Genomic DNA, 21,788 nt, shown 5'->3' on the forward strand with positions numbered 1-21,788 from the left:
TGTCAATCACAGCACAACCAGAACAATATTGGGTTTCATACAATAAACATAATGATTTGAGTTTTACCTCTTAATCGACTGCATACAAACGTCAAAGAAAAGCCTTCACAATTAAAGAAGGAACAAATAGCTTCATTAACATTCTTGCACACTCTTAAAAATGAGTTTAAGCTCATGGTACACACAAGCAAAATTCCAAAATGGCAAAACGGTGAAGCTTTCTGCAGAAATGCCGGGCTGTGTGATTCTTCTCTACAGTAGCAGAGATTGCTCAAACCACAGCTAAGCACAAGAGTATAGTGAATGTCCTATGTCCAGAACGTTTGCCTAGAAGAAACCCTGAATATGTGTGCTGTTGATAGAATCTTTTATGACAGTGGCATTCTGTTTCTTATGTTACCAGGGCAATAGAATTATGATACTGTGACATCATAACATCAAAATCAAATCAAAAACTATTTAAGTGTGGGATGTCCCATTATCCACCAGTGTTTGTGCTGGAGATCATCTGTATTGAGCTATTCTATTTTCTGCTTTTAATTGTGTCATTTCAATTGTGTAATTGATTTTTTTTTTCATCCTGATGGAGAACTGTTGGAAATTTTTAAGGAAACGTAGAAGGCCTGAAAGGTGAGATTAATTTTTTTTTACTATTTTGCAATTAGATCATTATTGTCCCAGAAGCAGGCTTCAGAAACAAGATGGTTAAGTCATAACTACCAGTCCAGCTATCATTTCACAGGAATCTACTCAGATGACATGTAAAAACAATCAAATAAAGGAGGGCCAAAGTAAGGGGAATAACTGAAAGATAGCTAATGTGTGCAATATAGCATATCAACAAGGTGGCTAATTGTGTGACAAGATTGGATACTCCTGTATGTATGATTTATTATTATAGCTATGGGACAAGCTGTGCATTGTCCCTGATGAAGAAATCAATACATAATAAATAAAGATAACATATTGAACTTGGCCAAACTAACCACCAGAATGAGTATTTCTATGAAAGAAACTTTGTTGGGTACCTCACCACATAAGTTGCAATTCATAAATAGCACTATAACTTGTTATCTTTTCAACTTCTAGGAAAGTCACTTTGGCCATTTTGGGGCTTGATAATGCGGGGAAAACTTCAACAATCAGAAGCATTCAAGGAGGTAAGGTTTTATTTAAGTATGCCACATTACTTGCTTGTTTATATTAACATGCTTAAAATATAAAACATCTATTAGTTTAGGGACCCAACCACAAGTTTTAATATAATGCTTATGCTGTGAAACACTGAATACTGCTTTGATTCTCAGCAGACTCAAAGTATTTTGAAATATTCAAGGCATGTAATATTCTAAACCTCATTTGTACTCTAAACTAGACTGTAATATTGCCACAGTCCTAGTGGATTCAAGTACATAGATGTAGCCTATGCTGTTCTTTATTTAAAGTGTTGTTCAAAATATGTAAGTTTTAGTGAAAATATTATGCTGGATTGGAAATTTAAATGACTTAATTAAATTATTTTTTGTACCAGAGCAGAATTATTGTGATACACAGAAAAACCTTCACAATGAATGGATTTTTCCCCCCGCTTGAAACATTAAGATAGGATTGATTTGTTGTTCTATTTTGATCTTCCTTTAGAAAACCCAGAAGACGTATGGCCTACCGTGGGATTTTGCCCCGTGAGCCTGAAACAGGGGCAGTATGACGTGTCCATCTTTGACCTGGGCGGGGGGGAGCACATGCGTGACATGTGGAAGCACTACTTCGCCGAGTGTCACGGCTTGATGTTTGTGGTGGACTCCAGCGACGGCCAGCGCATGAAGGAAACCGAGGACACGCTGGCCAAGGTTCTGAGCCACCCCCTCATCAAGGGGAAGCCGCTTCTCCTGTGAGTACAATTAGCTGCGCCGAATATGACACCACCTGTCCTAAAGAGGGAAAGGGTGGTACTGTACAGAGAGCGCAAACAAGTTAAATAGTGTGAAATAAGTGTAAAATATAATTATTGCAAGCGCCTCTGAGCCAATTAGTGAGTCAACCAGAGAATGAAGAACATGAAGACACAAATTCCAGGGCTGTTCAGTCATAGCCCAAAAATCAATTAAATCATATTTAATCATGAAAAGATCATCTCAATTTAGGATGAGAATATTGCTATGGATAATTTATTCTAATGGATTATGTTTATGGGCGACATTTTGAAAATATACAAAATGTCCCTTTTGTGTTAGCCTGGCAAACAAACAGGACAGAGAAGAAGCCCTGCGGGAGGCAGATATTGTAGATCACCTGTCCCTGGAGACACTCGTGAAGCAGAACAAATGCCGCTGTAAAGTAGTGAGTATTGTTAGGAGTCTGATGGAAAGGAGATGACAACCTTGCAGTGCTGTTCTGATGCAGTGTTTGACAGCGCTGTAGTATTGGGCACAATGTGTGCATCATGTGGCTGGAGGAGACTGCATCAAAGCTTCACGAGGCAAAATCAACATTTCAGGTGCCGTATTCTGCTGTGATGACCGTTGGCAAGAAGGCCATTGAGGATGGACTGGAGTGGCTTCTGGAGTCTGTGGGCACAGCCTATGACAACATCAATGGGCGCGTGCAGAAGGACACGGCCAAGCAGAGGGTGCAGGAGGAGAAGTTCAGGAGAGAGCGGGCAGAGAGGGTGCGCAAGGTTCGAGAGGAGAGGTAAGAGCTGTACCCCCTCCGACAAGGCTACGTAGACATATACGTGTGCATAGATGGGCCGATCCATGGACCCACTATGAAATTACTTGTGTTGTGTGATTCAAAATGATTTAATATTTGAAATGACAGGGAAAGGAGACAGCAGGAGGAGGCTGAGCGGGAAGAGGCTAAGACTGCAGAGCTGGATCAGGGGGAGAAGGGCACCATGGGAAACCCTGTCCAGCCATTTGGAGACTTCATCCCAGAGGTGAGAACACAGCTGGCTATAATAACTTATACTAAGAGATCAGGGATGAGAAGGCTGAACACAACTCAGTTGAATATACAATGAAACAGGGAAAGATATACCATGGATCTGACCAGAAGACTGTACAATTCACAATCAAGACTGGAAAGAGTCATGACTGGAACACCTGTGGTTCAAATGTGTTCACGTGCGTGTTTGTGCTCAAAATGTAGATGAAGACAATGAAGAAGACAGAGAGCAAGAAGGACAGTGACCAAGGTAAGTGTCCCTCCCCCTCAGCCTCTCCAATGTTACACATAATTGTCAAATAAGGTACACACATTTTTCTTTAGCCCAATTGTAACTGTAGAAGTATGCAGATGCTTACTTTTTTAGAATGAGAGGAAATATAGGGACTGGTTTATAGGAAACGCACATTTTACAGAAAAGCAGTAATGATCCTATATGTAACCCCCTACCGGCTCCAGCAGACCACAGCCCAAAGAGGAAGAGGAAGCTGAGCTTCTGGAGGAAAAATAATAGAGTGGCACCTCTGACTCCAGATGGCCCCGCCAAAACACGCGGCTGCCTCAAGAGCTGGTTTGGCTGGCTCAAGCACAATGTGGTGACGCCACAGTGACAGGGCTCCTCCCCCACCCCCCAAGAGCTCTGCCATAGAGAAGCAAAACAGCCATTACCATGTTTCCACACAACTATACTGTTTATGTAATCTTTTTTTGCTTTGAGAATTTGACCATCCAATTTGAAGTGTTTATAAGTGTTTAAGAGTTTTTAATTTATGCTACTACTAACCCTACTAACACTACTACCACTACTGCTACTACTACTGCCACTGCTGCTACTACTGCTACTCCTACTACTGCTACTACTACTACTGCTGCTACCACTGCTACTCCTACTACTGCTGCTACTCCTACTACTGCTACTACTACTACTGCTGCTACCACTGCTACTCCTACTACTGCTGCTACTCCTACTACTGCTACTACTACCACTGCTGCTACTACTGCTACTCCTACTACTGCTGCTACTACTGCTACTACTATTACTTCAGCTACTGCTACTACTGCTACTGCTACTACTGCTGCTACTACTGCTACTCCTACTACTGCTACTACTATTACTACAGCTGCTGCTACTACTCCTACTGCTACTAATACAACTAATACTACTGTAGTAGTAGCAGCAGTGGCAGTAGTAGTAGCAGTAGTGGTAGTAGTGTTAGTAGGGTTAGTAGTAGCATAAATTAAAAACTCTTAAACACTTATAAACACTTCAAATTGGATGGTCAAATTCTCAAAGCAAAAAAAGATTACATAAAGATTACTACTGCTACAACTATTGCTAATAATAATAATACAAATTGCTAAATTATACAATATGGTAAATGTCTGTGAATGTGCTCTTTTATTTAATAAAGTTCCTTTCAATGCATTATTTCTTTTTTCGTCAGTGGAACATTCATTCTTAAGCGTGGGTTGCAATTTTAATGCCATATCCTAACTGTCCCAGACTTATGCAAGGCATTTTACACATTTTCAGCACTTGCTCAAAAAGACAACACAGCACTGATTGCCAATGACTGCACGTTTTTGGAAGTTGTCCTTTGACTCTGCCTGCATCACGTCATCTGCCAGGGTACACGCATCTTGATTTTTTTTTAAAAGTCACAATTGTAATCCACTGCGGAGATGGTCAATAGTAGAATTCTGTAGACAGTAACAGCTGGCAAGAATGAAGGAGTTCTACAAACCAGGGAAACCTGGCTAACAGCATTTAGGGTTGCAATTCACCCGGACATTGATAGAAGTGACTGTGCTCTATTTTCAATCGGATTTTTACAGATATGAGCAACATGTTCATTAGATTAGAACAAAAATGCATGCCATGATTATGTAGTCGCAGGTGCCTTCGAGGACGAATGAAGTAGTTCACACCCTCCTAAACTGATATTTAAGAAGGAATGAGTTTACAAGTACAATTAGACATCACTAAAAAAGACAGAATAAAAACTTAAAGCCACCGTAAAGCCACAAGTCACATGGCCAGGAATATCCCATGTGTTACAGTAATTAGCCCCAAATCAAACAGGATAACAGCCACGGAAACCTGCAGCCTCACCAGAGTCTGCCTGTAAGAAATCTGTTCTGCAACCGTAGAAGACCAAAGCAGAGAGCACCGAACCACAGCTGCTGTGATCCAAGAAAATAAACATTATAGAGGAAATAGTTCCATATTACACATTCTGAGCAGACTGTGCACACTAGTGGCTCCGCCTCTGTCTGTCAAAGTAAAATACCAACTGCTACAGTCCAAGCATTTTGCTGTATTGCAAACATATGCTATGTAGTACTTCACTCCGTTTTAAAAAAAACATGCAAGAGTACTCAAGTAGAGAGCACACACTGAAAATACATATGAAGGCTGAATGAAATGAGGGCAGGTCTCACATTGATGACATCACAATGGGGTTCACCCTGGTATTCTAGGCTGTGACGTAACAATGAATCAATCAAACACTGCGTGTCAATCACAGCACAACCAGAACAATATTGGGTTTCATACAATAAACATAATGATTTGAGTTTTACCTCTTAATCGACTGCATACAAACGTCAAAGAAAAGCCTTCACAATTAAAGAAGGAACAAATAGCTTCATTAACATTCTTGCACACTCTTAAAAATGAGTTTAAGCTCATGGTACACACAAGCAAAATTCCAAAATGGCAAAACGGTGAAGCTTTCTGCAGAAATGCCGGGCTGTGTGATTCTTCTCTACAGTAGCAGAGATTGCTCAAACCACAGCTAAGCACAAGAGTATAGTGAATGTCCTATGTCCAGAACGTTTGCCTAGAAGAAACCCTGAATATGTGTGCTGTTGATAGAATCTTTTATGACAGTGGCATTCTGTTTCTTATGTTACCAGGGCAATAGAATTATGATACTGTGACATCATAACATCAAAATCAAATCAAAAACTATTTAAGTGTGGGATGTCCCATTATCCACCAGTGTTTGTGCTGGAGATCATCTGTATTGAGCTATTCTATTTTCTGCTTTTAATTGTGTCATTTCAATTGTGTAATTGATTTTTTTTTTCATCCTGATGGAGAACTGTTGGAAATTTTTAAGGAAACGTAGAAGGCCTGAAAGGTGAGATTAATTTTTTTTTACTATTTTGCAATTAGATCATTATTGTCCCAGAAGCAGGCTTCAGAAACAAGATGGTTAAGTCATAACTACCAGTCCAGCTATCATTTCACAGGAATCTACTCAGATGACATGTAAAAACAATCAAATAAAGGAGGGCCAAAGTAAGGGGAATAACTGAAAGATAGCTAATGTGTGCAATATAGCATATCAACAAGAGTGGTGGCTAATTGTGTGACAAGATTGGATACTCCTGTATGTATGATTTATTATTATAGCTATGGGACAAGCTGTGCATTGTCCCTGATGAAGAAATCAATACATAATAAATAAAGATAACATATTGAACTTGGCCAAACTAACCACCAGAATGAGTATTTCTATGAAAGAAACTTTGTTGGGTACCTCACCACATAAGTTGCAATTCATAAATAGCACTATAACTTGTTATCTTTTCAACTTCTAGGAAAGTCACTTTGGCCATTTTGGGGCTTGATAATGCGGGGAAAACTTCAACAATCAGAAGCATTCAAGGAGGTAAGGTTTTATTTAAGTATGCCACATTACTTGCTTGTTTATATTAACATGCTTAAAATATAAAACATCTATTAGTTTAGGGACCCAACCACAAGTTTTAATATAATGCTTATGCTGTGAAACACTGAATACTGCTTTGATTCTCAGCAGACTCAAAGTATTTTGAAATATTCAAGGCATGTAATATTCTAAACCTCATTTGTACTCTAAACTAGACTGTAATATTGCCACAGTCCTAGTGGATTCAAGTACATAGATGTAGCCTATGCTGTTCTTTATTTAAAGTGTTGTTCAAAATATGTAAGTTTTAGTGAAAATATTATGCTGGATTGGAAATTTAAATGACTTAATTAAATTATTTTTTGTACCAGAGCAGAATTATTGTGATACACAGAAAAACCTTCACAATGAATGGATTTTTCCCCCCGCTTGAAACATTAAGATAGGATTGATTTGTTGTTCTATTTTGATCTTCCTTTAGAAAACCCAGAAGACGTATGGCCTACCGTGGGATTTTGCCCCGTGAGCCTGAAACAGGGGCAGTATGACGTGTCCATCTTTGACCTGGGCGGGGGGGAGCACATGCGTGACATGTGGAAGCACTACTTCGCCGAGTGTCACGGCTTGATGTTTGTGGTGGACTCCAGCGACGGCCAGCGCATGAAGGAAACCGAGGACACGCTGGCCAAGGTTCTGAGCCACCCCCTCATCAAGGGGAAGCCGCTTCTCCTGTGAGTACAATTAGCTGCGCCGAATATGACACCACCTGTCCTAAAGAGGGAAAGGGTGGTACTGTACAGAGAGCGCAAACAAGTTAAATAGTGTGAAATAAGTGTAAAATATAATTATTGCAAGCGCCTCTGAGCCAATTAGTGAGTCAACCAGAGAATGAAGAACATGAAGACACAAATTCCAGGGCTGTTCAGTCATAGCCCAAAAATCAATTAAATCATATTTAATCATGAAAAGATCATCTCAATTTAGGATGAGAATATTGCTATGGATAATTTATTCTAATGGATTATGTTTATGGGCGACATTTTGAAAATATACAAAATGTCCCTTTTGTGTTAGCCTGGCAAACAAACAGGACAGAGAAGAAGCCCTGCGGGAGGCAGATATTGTAGATCACCTGTCCCTGGAGACACTTGTGAAGCAGAACAAATGCCGCTGTAAAGTAGTGAGTATTGTTAGGAGTCTGATGGAAAGGAGATGACAACCTTGCAGTGCTGTTCTGATGCAGTGTTTGACAGCGCTGTAGTATTGGGCACAATGTGTGCATCATGTGGCTGGAGGAGACAGCATCAAAGCTTCACGAGGCAAAATCAACATTTCAGGTGCCGTATTCTGCTGTGATGACCGTTGGCAAGAAGGCCATTGAGGATGGACTGGAGTGGCTCCTGGAGTCTGTGGGCACAGCCTATGACAACATCAATGGGCGCGTGCAGAAGGACACGGCCAAGCAGAGGGTACAGGAGGAGAAGTTCAGGAGAGAGCGGGCAGAGAGGGTGCGCAAGGTTCGAGAGGAGAGGTAAGAGCTGTACCCCCTCCGACAAGGCTACGTAGACATATACGTGTGCATAGATGGGCCGATCCATGGACCCACTATGAAATTACTTGTGTTGTGTGATTCAAAATGATTTAATATTTGAAATGACAGGGAAAGGAGACAGCAGGAGGAGGCTGAGCGGGAAGAGGCTAAGACTGCAGAGCTGGATCAGGGGGAGAAGGGCACCATGGGAAACCCTGTCCAGCCATTTGGAGACTTCATCCCAGAGGTGAGAACACAGCTGGCTATAATAACTTATACTAAGAGATCAGGGATGAGAAGGCTGAACACAACTCAGTTGAATATACAATGAAACAGGGAAAGATATACCATGGATCTGACCAGAAGACTGTACAATTCACAATCAAGACTGGAAAGAGTCATGACTGGAACACCTGTGGTTCAAATGTGTTCACGTGCGTGTTTGTGCTCAAAATGTAGATGAAGACAATGAAGAAGACAGAGAGCAAGAAGGACAGTGACCAAGGTAAGTGTCCCTCCCCCTCAGCCTCTCCAATGTTACACATAATTGTCAAATAAGGTACACACATTTTTCTTTAGCCCAATTGTAACTGTAGAAGTATGCAGATGCTTACTTTTTTAGAATGAGAGGAAATATAGGGACTGGTTTATAGGAAACGCACATTTTACAGAAAAGCAGTAATGATCCTATATGTAACCCCCTACCGGCTCCAGCAGACCACAGCCCAAAGAGGAAGAGGAAGCTGAGCTTCTGGAGGAAAAATAATAGAGTGGCACCTCTGACTCCAGATGGCCCCGCCAAAACACGTGGCTGCCTCAATAGCTGGTTTGGCTGGCTCAAGCACAATGTGGTGACGCCACAGTGACAGGGCTCCTCCCCCACCCCCCAAGAGCTCTGCCATAGAGAAGCAAAACAGCCATTACCATGTTTCCACACAACTATACTGTTTATGTAATCTTTTTTTGCTTTGAGAATTTGACCATCCAATTTGAAGTGTTTATAAGTGTTTAAGAGTTTTTAATTTATGCTACTACTAACCCTACTAACACTACTACCACTACTGCTACTACTACTGCCACTGCTGCTACTACTGCTACTCCTACTACTGCTACTACTACTACTGCTGCTACCACTGCTACTCCTACTACTGCTGCTACTCCTACTACTGCTACTACTACTACTGCTGCTACCACTGCTACTCCTACTACTGCTGCTACTCCTACTACTGCTACTACTACCACTGCTGCTACTACTGCTACTCCTACTACTTCAGCTACTGCTACTACTGCTACTGCTACTACTGCTGCTACTACTGCTACTCCTACTACTGCTACTACTATTACTACAGCTGCTGCTACTACTCCTACTGCTACTAATACAACTAATACTACTGTAGTAGTAGCAGCAGTGGCAGTAGTAGTAGCAGTAGTGGTAGTAGTGTTAGTAGGGTTAGTAGTAGCATAAATTAAAAACTCTTAAACACTTATAAACACTTCAAATTGGATGGTCAAATTCTCAAAGCAAAAAAAGATTACATAAAGATTACTACTGCTACAACTACTGCTAATAATAATAATACAAATTGCTAAATTATACAATATGGTAAATGTCTGTGAATGTGCTCTTTTATTTAATAAAGTTCCTTTCAATGCATTATTTCTTTTTTCGTCAGTGGAACATTCATTCTTAAGCGTGGGTTGCAATTTTAATGCCATATCCTAACTGTCCCAGACTTATGCAAGGCATTTTACACATTTTCAGCACTTGCTCAAAAAGACAACACAGCACTGATTGCCAATGACTGCACGTTTTTGGAAGTTGTCCTTTGACTCTGCCTGCATCACGTCATCTGCCAGGGTACACGCATCTTGATTTTTTTTTAAAAGTCACAATTGTAATCCACTGCGGAGATGGTCAATAGTAGAATTCTGTAGACAGTAACAGCTGGCAAGAATGAAGGAGTTCTACAAACCAGGGAAACCTGGCTAACAGCATTTAGGGTTGCAATTCACCCGGACATTGATAGAAGTGACTGTGCTCTATTTTCAATCGGATTTTTACAGATATGAGCAACATGTTCATTAGATTAGAACAAAAATGCATGCCATGATTATGTAGTCGCAGGTGCCTTCGAGGACGAATGAAGTAGTTCACACCCTCCTAAACTGATATTTAAGAAGGAATGAGTTTACAAGTACAATTAGACATCACTAAAAAAGACAGAATAAAAACTTAAAGCCACCGTAAAGCCACAAGTCACATGGCCAGGAATATCCCATGTGTTACAGTAATTAGCCCCAAATCAAACAGGATAACAGCCACGGAAACCTGCAGCCTCACCAGCGTCTGCCTGTAAGAAATCTGTTCTGCAACCGTAGAAGACCAAAGCAGAGAGCACCGAACCACAGCTGCTGTGATCCAAGAAAATAAACATTATAGAGGAAATAGTTCCATATTACACATTCTGAGCAGACTGTGCACACTAGTGGCTCCGCCTCTGTCTGTCAAAGTAAAATACCAACTGCTACAGTCCAAGCATTTTGCTGTATTGCAAACATATGCTATGTAGTACTTCACTCCGTTTTAAAAAAAACATGCAAGAGTACTCAAGTAGAGAGCACACACTGAAAATACATATGAAGGCTGAATGAAATGAGGGCAGGTCTCACATTGATGACATCACAATGGGGTTCACCCTGGTATTCTAGGCTGTGACGTAACAATGAATCAATCAAACACTGCGTGTCAATCACAGCACAACCAGAACAATATTGGGTTTCATACAATAAACATAATGATTTGAGTTTTACCTCTTAATCGACTGCATACAAACGTCAAAGAAAAGCCTTCACAATTAAAGAAGGAACAAATAGCTTCATTAACATTCTTGCACACTCTTAAAAATGAGTTTAAGCTCATGGTACACACAAGCAAAATTCCAAAATGGCAAAACGGTGAAGCTTTCTGCAGAAATGCCGGGCTGTGTGATTCTTCTCTACAGTAGCAGAGATTGCTCAAACCACAGCTAAGCACAAGAGTATAGTGAATGTCCTATGTCCAGAACGTTTGCCTAGAAGAAACCCTGAATATGTGTGCTGTTGATAGAATCTTTTATGACAGTGGCATTCTGTTTCTTATGTTACCAGGGCAATAGAATTATGATACTGTGACATCATAACATCAAAATCAAATCAAAAACTATTTAAGTGTGGGATGTCCCATTATCCACCAGTGTTTGTGCTGGAGATCATCTGTATTGAGCTATTCTATTTTCTGCTTTTAATTGTGTCATTTCAATTGTGTAATTGATTTTTTTTTTCATCCTGATGGAGAACTGTTGGAAATTTTTAAGGAAACGTAGAAGGCCTGAAAGGTGAGATTAATTTTTTTTTACTATTTTGCAATTAGATCATTATTGTCCCAGAAGCAGGCTTCAGAAACAAGATGGTTAAGTCATAACTACCAGTCCAGCTATCATTTCACAGGAATCTACTCAGATGACATGTAAAAACAATCAAATAAAGGAGGGCCAAAGTAAGGGGAATAACTGAAAGATAGCTAATGTGTGCAATATAGCATATCAACAAGAGTGGTGGCTAATTGTGTGACAAGATTGGATACTCCTGTATGTATGATTTATTATTATAGCTATGGGACAAGCTGTGCATTGTCCCTGATGAAGAAATCAATACATAATAAATAAAGATAACATATTGAACTTGGCCAAACTAACCACCAGAATGAGTATTTCTATGAAAGAAACTTTGTTGGGTACCTCACCACATAAGTTGCAATTCATAAATAGCACTATAACTTGTTATCTTTTCAACTTCTAGGAAAGTCACTTTGGCCATTTTGGGGCTTGATAATGCGGGGAAAACTTCAACAATCAGAAGCATTCAAGGAGGTAAGGTTTTATTTAAGTATGCCACATTACTTGCTTGTTTATATTAACATGCTTAAAATATAAAACATCTATTAGTTTAGGGACCCAACCACAAGTTTTAATATAATGCTTATGCTGTGAAACACTGAATACTGCTTTGATTCTCAGCAGACTCAAAGTATTTTGAAATATTCAAGGCATGTAATATTCTAAACCTCATTTGTACTCTAAACTAGACTGTAATATTGCCACAGTCCTAGTGGATTCAAGTACATAGATGTAGCCTATGCTGTTCTTTATTTAAAGTGTTGTTCAAAATATGTAAGTTTTAGTGAAAATATTATGCTGGATTGGAAATTTAAATGACTTAATTAAATTATTTTTTGTACCAGAGCAGAATTATTGTGATACACAGAAAAACCTTAACAAAGAATGGATTTTTCCCCCCGCTTGAAACATTAAGATAGGATTGATTTGTTGTTCTATTTTGATCTTCCTTTAGAAAACCCAGAAGACGTATGGCCTACCGTGGGATTTTGCCCCGTGAGCCTGAAACAGGGGCAGTATGACGTGTCCATCTTTGACCTGGGCGGGGGGGAGCACATGCGTGACATGTGGAAGCACTACTTCGCCGAGTGTCACGGCTTGATGTTTGTGGTGGACTCCAGCGACGGCCAGCGCATGAAGGAAACCGAGGACACGCTGGCCAAGGTTCTGAGCCACCCCCTCATCAAGGGGAAGCCGCTTCTCCTGTGAGTACAATTAGCTGCGCCGAATATGACACCACCTGTCCTAAAGAGGGAAAGGGTGGTACTGTACAGAGAGCGCAAACAAGTTAAATAGTGTGAAATAAGTGTAAAATATAATTATTGCAAGCGCCTCTGAGCCAATTAGTGAGTCAACCAGAGAATGAAGAACATGAAGACACAAATTCCAGGGCTGTTCAGTCATAGCCCAAAAATCAATTAAATCATATTTAATCATGAAAAGATCATCTCAATTTAGGATGAGAATATTGCTATGGATAATTTATTCTAATGGATTATGTTTATGGGCGACATTTTGAAAATATACAAAATGTCCCTTTTGTGTTAGCCTGGCAAACAAACAGGACAGAGAAGAAGCCCTGCGGGAGGCAGATATTGTAGATCACCTGTCCCTGGAGACACTTGTGAAGCAGAACAAATGCCGCTGTAAAGTAGTGAGTATTGTTAGGAGTCTGATGGAAAGGAGATGACAACCTTGCAGTGCTGTTCTGATGCAGTGTTTGACAGCGCTGTAGTATTGGGCACAATGTGTGCATCATGTGGCTGGAGGAGACAGCATCAAAGCTTCACGAGGCAAAATCAACATTTCAGGTGCCGTATTCTGCTGTGATGACCGTTGGCAAGAAGGCCATTGAGGATGGACTGGAGTGGCTCCTGGAGTCTGTGGGCACAGCCTATGACAACATCAATGGGCGCGTGCAGAAGGACACGGCCAAGCAGAGGGTACAGGAGGAGAAGTTCAGGAGAGAGCGGGCAGAGAGGGTGCGCAAGGTTCGAGAGGAGAGGTAAGAGCTGTACCCCCTCCGACAAGGCTACGTAGACATATACGTGTGCATAGATGGGCCGATCCATGGACCCACTATGAAATTACTTGTGTTGTGTGATTCAAAATGATTTAATATTTGAAATGACAGGGAAAGGAGACAGCAGGAGGAGGCTGAGCGGGAAGAGGCTAAGACTGCAGAGCTGGATCAGGGGGAGAAGGGCACCATGGGAAACCCTGTCCAGCCATTTGGAGACTTCATCCCAGAGGTGAGAACACAGCTGGCTATAATAACTTATACTAAGAGATCAGGGATGAGAAGGCTGAACACAACTCAGTTGAATATACAATGAAACAGGGAAAGATATACCATGGATCTGACCAGAAGACTGTACAATTCACAATCAAGACTGGAAAGAGTCATGACTGGAACACCTGTGGTTCAAATGTGTTCACGTGCGTGTTTGTGCTCAAAATGTAGATGAAGACAATGAAGAAGACAGAGAGCAAGAAGGACAGTGACCAAGGTAAGTGTCCCTCCCCCTCAGCCTCTCCAATGTTACACATAATTGTCAAATAAGGTACACACATTTTTCTTTAGCCCAATTGTAACTGTAGAAGTATGCAGATGCTTACTTTTTTAGAATGAGAGGAAATATAGGGACTGGTTTATAGGAAACGCACATTTTACAGAAAAGCAGTAATGATCCTATATGTAACCCCCTACCGGCTCCAGCAGACCACAGCCCAAAGAGGAAGAGGAAGCTGAGCTTCTGGAGGAAAAATAATAGAGTGGCACCTCTGACTCCAGATGGCCCCGCCAAAACACGCGGCTGCCTCAAGAGCTGGTTCGGCTGGCTCAAGCACAATGTGGTGACGCCACAGTGACAGGGCTCCTCCCCCACCCCCCAAGAGCTCTGCCATAGAGAAGCAAAACAGCCATTACCATGTTTCCACACAACTATACTGTTTATGTAATCTTTTTTTGCTTTGAGAATTTGACCATCCAATTTGAAGTGTTTATAAGTGTTTAAGAGTTTTTAATTTATGCTACTACTAACCCTACTAACACTACTACCACTACTGCTACTACTACTGCCACTGCTGCTACTACTGCTACTCCTACTACTGCTACTACTACTACTGCTGCTACCACTGCTACTCCTACTACTGCTGCTACTCCTACTACTGCTACTACTACTACTGCTGCTACCACTGCTACTCCTACTACTGCTGCTACTCCTACTACTGCTACTACTACCACTGCTGCTACTACTGCTACTCCTACTACTTCAGCTACTGCTACTACTGCTACTGCTACTACTGCTGCTACTACTGCTACTCCTACTACTGCTACTACTATTACTACAGCTGCTGCTACTACTCCTACTGCTACTAATACAACTAATACTACTGTAGTAGTAGCAGCAGTGGCAGTAGTAGTAGCAGTAGTGGTAGTAGTGTTAGTAGGGTTAGTAGTAGCATAAATTAAAAACTCTTAAACACTTATAAACACTTCAAATTGGATGGTCAAATTCTCAAAGCAAAAAAAGATTACATAAAGATTACTACTGCTACAACTACTGCTAATAATAATAATACAAATTGCTAAATTATACAATATGGTAAATGTCTGTGAATGTGCTCTTTTATTTAATAAAGTTCCTTTCAATGCATTATTTCTTTTTTCGTCAGTGGAACATTCATTCTTAAGCGTGGGTTGCAATTTTAATGCCATATCCTAACTGTCCCAGACTTATGCAAGGCATTTTACACATTTTCAGCACTTGCTCAAAAAGACAACACAGCACTGATTGCCAATGACTGCACGTTTTTGGAAGTTGTCCTTTGACTCTGCCTGCATCACGTCATCTGCCAGGGTACACGCATCTTGATTTTTTTTTAAAAGTCACAATTGTAATCCACTGCGGAGATGGTCAATAGTAGAATTCTGTAGACAGTAACAGCTGGCAAGAATGAAGGAGTTCTACAAACCAGGGAAACCTGGCTAACAGCATTTAGGGTTGCAATTCACCCGGACATTGATAGAAGTGACTGTGCTCTATTTTCAATCGGATTTTTACAGATATGAGCAACATGTTCATTAGATTAGAACAAAAATGCATGCCATGATTATGTAGTCGCAGGTGCCTTCGAGGACGAATGAAGTAGTTCACACCCTCCTAAACTGATATTTAAGAAGGAATGAGTTTACAAGTACAATTAGACATCACTAAAAAAGACAGAATAAAAACTTAAAGCCACCGTAAAGCCACAAGTCACATGGCCAGGAATATCCCATGTGTTACAGTAATTAGCCCCAAATCAAACAGGATAACAGCCACGGAAACCTGCAGCCTCACCAGCGTCTGCCTGTAAGAAATCTGTTCTGCAACCGTAGAAGACCAAAGCAGAGAGCACCAAACCACAGCTGCTGTGATCCAAGAAAATAAACATTATAGAGGAAATAGTTCCATATTACACATTCTGAGCAGACTGTGCACACTAGTGGCTCCGCCTCTGTCTGTCAAAGTAAAATACCAACTGCTACAGTCCAAGCATTTTGCTGTATTGCAAACATATGCTATGTAGTACTTCACTCCGTTTTAAAAAAAACATGCAAGAGTACTCAAGTAGAGAGCACACACTGAAAATACATATGAAGGCTGAATGAAATGAGGGCAGGTCTCACATTGATGACATCACAATGGGGTTCACCCTGGTATTCTAGGCTGTGACGTAACAATGAATCAATCAAACACTGCGTGTCAATCACAGCACAACCAGAACAATATTGGGTTTCATACAATAAACATAATGATTTGAGTTTTACCTCTTAATCGACTGCATACAAACGTCAAAGAAAAGCCTTCACAATTAAAGAAGGAACAAATAGCTTCATTAACATTCTTGCACACTCTTAAAAATGAGTTTAAGCTCATGGTACACACAAGCAAAATTCCAAAATGGCAAAACGGTGAAGCTTTCTGCAGAAATGCCGGGCTGTGTGATTCTTCTCTACAGTAGCAGAGATTGCTCAAACCACAGCTAAGCACAAGAGTATAGTGAATGTCCTATGTCCAGAACGTTTGCCTAGAAGAAACCCTGAATATGTGTGCTGTTGATAGAATCTTTTATGACAGTGGCATTCTGTTTCTTATGTTACCAGGGCAATAGAATTATGATACTGTGACATCATAACATCAAAATCAAATCAAAAACTATTTAAGTGTGGGATGTCCCATTATCCACCAGTGTTTGTGCTGGAGATCATCTGTATTGAGCTATTCTATTTTCTGCTTTTAATTGTGTCATTTCAATTGTGTAATTGATTTTTTTTTTCATCCTGATGGAGAACTGTTGGAAATTTTTAAGGAAACGTAGAAGGCCTGAAAGGTGAGATTAATTTTTTTTTACTATTTTGCAATTAGATCATTATTGTCCCAGAAGCAGGCTTCAGAAACAAGATGGTTAAGTCATAACTACCAGTCCAGCTATCATTTCACAGGAATCTACTCAGATGACATGTAAAAACAATCAAATAAAGGAGGGCCAAAGTAAGGGGAATAACTGAAAGATAGCTAATGTGTGCAATATAGCATATCAACAAGAGTGGTGGCTAATTGTGTGACAAGATTGGATACTCCTGTATGTATGATTTATTATTATAGCTATGGGACAAGCTGTGCATTGTCCCTGATGAAGAAATCAATACATAATAAATAAAGATAACATATTGAACTTGGCCAAACTAACCACCAGAATGAGTATTTCTATGAAAGAAACTTTGTTGGGTACCTCACCACATAAGTTGCAATTCATAAATAGCACTATAACTTGTTATCTTTTCAACTTCTAGGAAAGTCACTTTGGCCATTTTGGGGCTTGATAATGCGGGGAAAACTTCAACAATCAGAAGCATTCAAGGAGGTAAGGTTTTATTTAAGTATGCCACATTACTTGCTTGTTTATATTAACATGCTTAAAATATAAAACATCTATTAGTTTAGGGACCCAACCACAAGTTTTAATATAATGCTTATGCTGTGAAACACTGAATACTGCTTTGATTCTCAGCAGACTCAAAGTATTTTGAAATATTCAAGGCATGTAATATTCTAAACCTCATTTGTACTCTAAACTAGACTGTAATATTGCCACAGTCCTAGTGGATTCAAGTACATAGATGTAGCCTATGCTGTTCTTTATTTAAAGTGTTGTTCAAAATATGTAAGTTTTAGTGAAAATATTATGCTGGATTGGAAATTTAAATGACTTAATTAAATTATTTTTTGTACCAGAGCAGAATTATTGTGATACACAGAAAAACCTTCACAATGAATGGATTTTTCCCCCCGCTTGAAACATTAAGATAGGATTGATTTGTTGTTCTATTTTGATCTTCCTTTAGAAAACCCAGAAGACGTATGGCCTACCGTGGGATTTTGCCCCGTGAGCCTGAAACAGGGGCAGTATGACGTGTCCATCTTTGACCTGGGCGGGGGGGAGCACATGCGTGACATGTGGAAGCACTACTTCGCCGAGTGTCACGGCTTGATGTTTGTGGTGGACTCCAGCGACGGCCAGCGCATGAAGGAAACCGAGGACACGCTGGCCAAGGTTCTGAGCCACCCCCTCATCAAGGGGAAGCCGCTTCTCCTGTGAGTACAATTAGCTGCGCCGAATATGACACCACCTGTCCTAAAGAGGGAAAGGGTGGTACTGTACAGAGAGCGCAAACAAGTTAAATAGTGTGAAATAAGTGTAAAATATAATTATTGCAAGCGCCTCTGAGCCAATTAGTGAGTCAACCAGAGAATGAAGAACATGAAGACACAAATTCCAGGGCTGTTCAGTCATAGCCCAAAAATCAATTAAATCATATTTAATCATGAAAAGATCATCTCAATTTAGGATGAGAATATTGCTATGGATAATTTATTCTAATGGATTATGTTTATGGGCGACATTTTGAAAATATACAAAATGTCCCTTTTGTGTTAGCCTGGCAAACAAACAGGACAGAGAAGAAGCCCTGCGGGAGGCAGATATTGTAGATCACCTGTCCCTGGAGACACTTGTGAAGCAGAACAAATGCCGCTGTAAAGTAGTGAGTATTGTTAGGAGTCTGATGGAAAGGAGATGACAACCTTGCAGTGCTGTTCTGATGCAGTGTTTGACAGCGCTGTAGTATTGGGCACAATGTGTGCATCATGTGGCTGGAGGAGACAGCATCAAAGCTTCACGAGGCAAAATCAACATTTCAGGTGCCGTATTCTGCTGTGATGACCGTTGGCAAGAAGGCCATTGAGGATGGACTGGAGTGGCTCCTGGAGTCTGTGGGCACAGCCTATGACAACATCAATGGGCGCGTGCAGAAGGACACGGCCAAGCAGAGGGTACAGGAGGAGAAGTTCAGGAGAGAGCGGGCAGAGAGGGTGCGCAAGGTTCGAGAGGAGAGGTAAGAGCTGTACCCCCTCCGACAAGGCTACGTAGACATATACGTGTGCATAGATGGGCCGATCCATGGACCCACTATGAAATTACTTGTGTTGTGTGATTCAAAATGATTTAATATTTGAAATGACAGGGAAAGGAGACAGCAGGAGGAGGCTGAGCGGGAAGAGGCTAAGACTGCAGAGCTGGATCAGGGGGAGAAGGGCACCATGGGAAACCCTGTCCAGCCATTTGGAGACTTCATCCCAGAGGTGAGAACACAGCTGGCTATAATAACTTATACTAAGAGATCAGGGATGAGAAGGCTGAACACAACTCAGTTGAATATACAATGAAACAGGGAAAGATATACCATGGATCTGACCAGAAGACTGTACAATTCACAATCAAGACTGGAAAGAGTCATGACTGGAACACCTGTGGTTCAAATGTGTTCACGTGCGTGTTTGTGCTCAAAATGTAGATGAAGACAATGAAGAAGACAGAGAGCAAGAAGGACAGTGACCAAGGTAAGTGTCCCTCCCCCTCAGCCTCTCCAATGTTACACATAATTGTCAAATAAGGTACACACATTTTTCTTTAGCCCAATTGTAACTGTAGAAGTATGCAGATGCTTACTTTTTTAGAATGAGAGGAAATATAGGGACTGGTTTATAGGAAACGCACATTTTACAGAAAAGCAGTAATGATCCTATATGTAACCCCCTACCGGCTCCAGCAGACCACAGCCCAAAGAGGAAGAGGAAGCTGAGCTTCTGGAGGAAAAATAATAGAGTGGCACCTCTGACTCCAGATGGCCCCGCCAAAACACGCGGCTGCCTCAAGAGCTGGTTCGGCTGGCTCAAGCACAATGTGGTGACGCCACAGTGACAGGGCTCCTCCCCCACCCCCCAAGAGCTCTGCCATAGAGAAGCAAAACAGCCATTACCATGTTTCCACACAACTATACTGTTTATGTAATCTTTTTTTGCTTTGAGAATTTGACCATCCAATTTGAAGTGTTTATAAGTGTTTAAGAGTTTTTAATTTATGCTACTACTAACCCTACTAACACTACTACCACTACTGCTACTACTACTGCCACTGCTGCTACTACTGCTACTCCTACTACTGCTACTACTACTACTGCTGCTACCACTGCTACTCCTACTACTGCTGCTACTCCTACTACTGCTACTACTACTACTGCTGCTACCACTGCTACTCCTACTACTGCTGCTACTCCTACTACTGCTACTACTACCACTGCTGCTACTACTGCTACTCCTACTACTTCAGCTACTGCTACTACTGCTACTGCTACTACTGCTGCTACTACTGCTACTCCTACTACTGCTACTACTATTACTACAGCTGCTGCTACTACTCCTACTGCTACTAATACAACTAATACTACTGTAGTAGTAGCAGCAGTGGCAGTAGTAGTAGCAGTAGTGGTAGTAGTGTTAGTAGGGTTAGTAGTAGCATAAATTAAAAACTCTTAAACACTTATAAACACTTCAAATTGGATGGTCAAATTCTCAAAGCAAAAAAAGATTACATAAAGATTACTACTGCTACAACTACTGCTAATAATAATAATACAAATTGCTAAATTATACAATATGGTAAATGTCTGTGAATGTGCTCTTTTATTTAATAAAGTTCCTTTCAATGCATTATTTCTTTTTTCGTCAGTGGAACATTCATTCTTAAGCGTGGGTTGCAATTTTAATGCCATATCCTAACTGTCCCAGACTTATGCAAGGCATTTTACACATTTTCAGCACTTGCTCAAAAAGACAACACAGCACTGATTGCCAATGACTGCACGTTTTTGGAAGTTGTCCTTTGACTCTGCCTGCATCACGTCATCTGCCAGGGTACACGCATCTTGATTTTTTTTTAAAAGTCACAATTGTAATCCACTGCGGAGATGGTCAATAGTAGAATTCTGTAGACAGTAACAGCTGGCAAGAATGAAGGAGTTCTACAAACCAGGGAAACCTGGCTAACAGCATTTAGGGTTGCAATTCACCCGGACATTGATAGAAGTGACTGTGCTCTATTTTCAATCGGATTTTTACAGATATGAGCAACATGTTCATTAGATTAGAACAAAAATGCATGCCATGATTATGTAGTCGCAGGTGCCTTCGAGGACGAATGAAGTAGTTCACACCCTCCTAAACTGATATTTAAGAAGGAATGAGTTTACAAGTACAATTAGACATCACTAAAAAAGACAGAATAAAAACTTAAAGCCACCGTAAAGCCACAAGTCACATGGCCAGGAATATCCCATGTGTTACAGTAATTAGCCCCAAATCAAACAGGATAACAGCCACGGAAACCTGCAGCCTCACCAGCGTCTGCCTGTAAGAAATCTGTTCTGCAACCGTAGAAGACCAAAGCAGAGAGCACCGAACCACAGCTGCTGTGATCCAAGAAAATAAACATTATAGAGGAAATAGTTCCATATTACACATTCTGAGCAGACTGTGCACACTAGTGGCTCCGCCTCTGTCTGTCAAAGTAAAATACCAACTGCTACAGTCCAAGCATTTTGCTGTATTGCAAACATATGCTATGTAGTACTTCACTCCGTTTTAAAAAAAAACATGCAAGAGTACTCAAGTAGAGAGCACACACTGAAAATACATATGAAGGCTGAATGAAATGAGGGCAGGTCTCACATTGATGACATCACAATGGGGTTCACCCTGGTATTCTAGGCTGTGACGTAACAATGAATCAATCAAACACTGCGTGTCAATC

The 21,788-nt window shown here is 40.8% G+C and overlaps 5 protein-coding genes across 5 annotated transcripts in view; 4 read left to right on the forward strand and 1 right to left on the reverse strand.

Annotated features, from left to right (window-relative positions):
* igsf5b (immunoglobulin superfamily, member 5b) overlaps positions 1–21,788 on the reverse strand; it is a 54,939-nt gene that overhangs the window by 14,960 nt on the left and 18,191 nt on the right. The window lies entirely within an intron of this gene.
* Positions 35–3,770, forward strand: LOC118208949 (ADP-ribosylation factor-like protein 13B). The gene is made up of 8 exons (XM_035383962.1): positions 35–630; positions 1,090–1,160; positions 1,642–1,891; positions 2,235–2,340; positions 2,498–2,691; positions 2,821–2,938; positions 3,151–3,196; positions 3,406–3,770. Exons 1-8 carry the CDS (start codon positions 584–586, stop codon positions 3,555–3,557), a joined length of 984 nt encoding a protein of 327 aa, XP_035239853.1. The 5' UTR covers positions 35–583; the 3' UTR covers positions 3,558–3,770.
* LOC118208948 (ADP-ribosylation factor-like protein 13B) lies at positions 5,497–8,809 on the forward strand. Its single transcript, XM_035383961.1, has 7 exons — positions 5,497–6,092; positions 6,556–6,626; positions 7,108–7,357; positions 7,701–7,806; positions 7,964–8,157; positions 8,287–8,404; positions 8,617–8,809. Exons 1-7 carry the CDS (start codon positions 6,046–6,048, stop codon positions 8,713–8,715), a joined length of 885 nt encoding a protein of 294 aa, XP_035239852.1. The 5' UTR covers positions 5,497–6,045; the 3' UTR covers positions 8,716–8,809.
* Positions 10,936–14,675, forward strand: LOC118208944 (ADP-ribosylation factor-like protein 13B). The gene is made up of 8 exons (XM_035383956.1): positions 10,936–11,531; positions 11,995–12,065; positions 12,547–12,796; positions 13,140–13,245; positions 13,403–13,596; positions 13,726–13,843; positions 14,056–14,101; positions 14,311–14,675. Exons 1-8 carry the CDS (start codon positions 11,485–11,487, stop codon positions 14,460–14,462), a joined length of 984 nt encoding a protein of 327 aa, XP_035239847.1. The 5' UTR covers positions 10,936–11,484; the 3' UTR covers positions 14,463–14,675.
* On the forward strand, positions 16,375–20,114 carry LOC118208945 (ADP-ribosylation factor-like protein 13B). The gene is made up of 8 exons (XM_035383958.1): positions 16,375–16,970; positions 17,434–17,504; positions 17,986–18,235; positions 18,579–18,684; positions 18,842–19,035; positions 19,165–19,282; positions 19,495–19,540; positions 19,750–20,114. The coding sequence occupies exons 1-8, from the start codon at positions 16,924–16,926 to the stop codon at positions 19,899–19,901; spliced, it is 984 nt and encodes a 327-aa protein (XP_035239849.1). The 5' UTR covers positions 16,375–16,923; the 3' UTR covers positions 19,902–20,114.

Source organism: Anguilla anguilla, chromosome 12, assembly GCF_013347855.1.
Source record: "Anguilla anguilla isolate fAngAng1 chromosome 12, fAngAng1.pri, whole genome shotgun sequence".
NCBI classification, from domain to species: domain Eukaryota; kingdom Metazoa; phylum Chordata; class Actinopteri; order Anguilliformes; family Anguillidae; genus Anguilla; species Anguilla anguilla.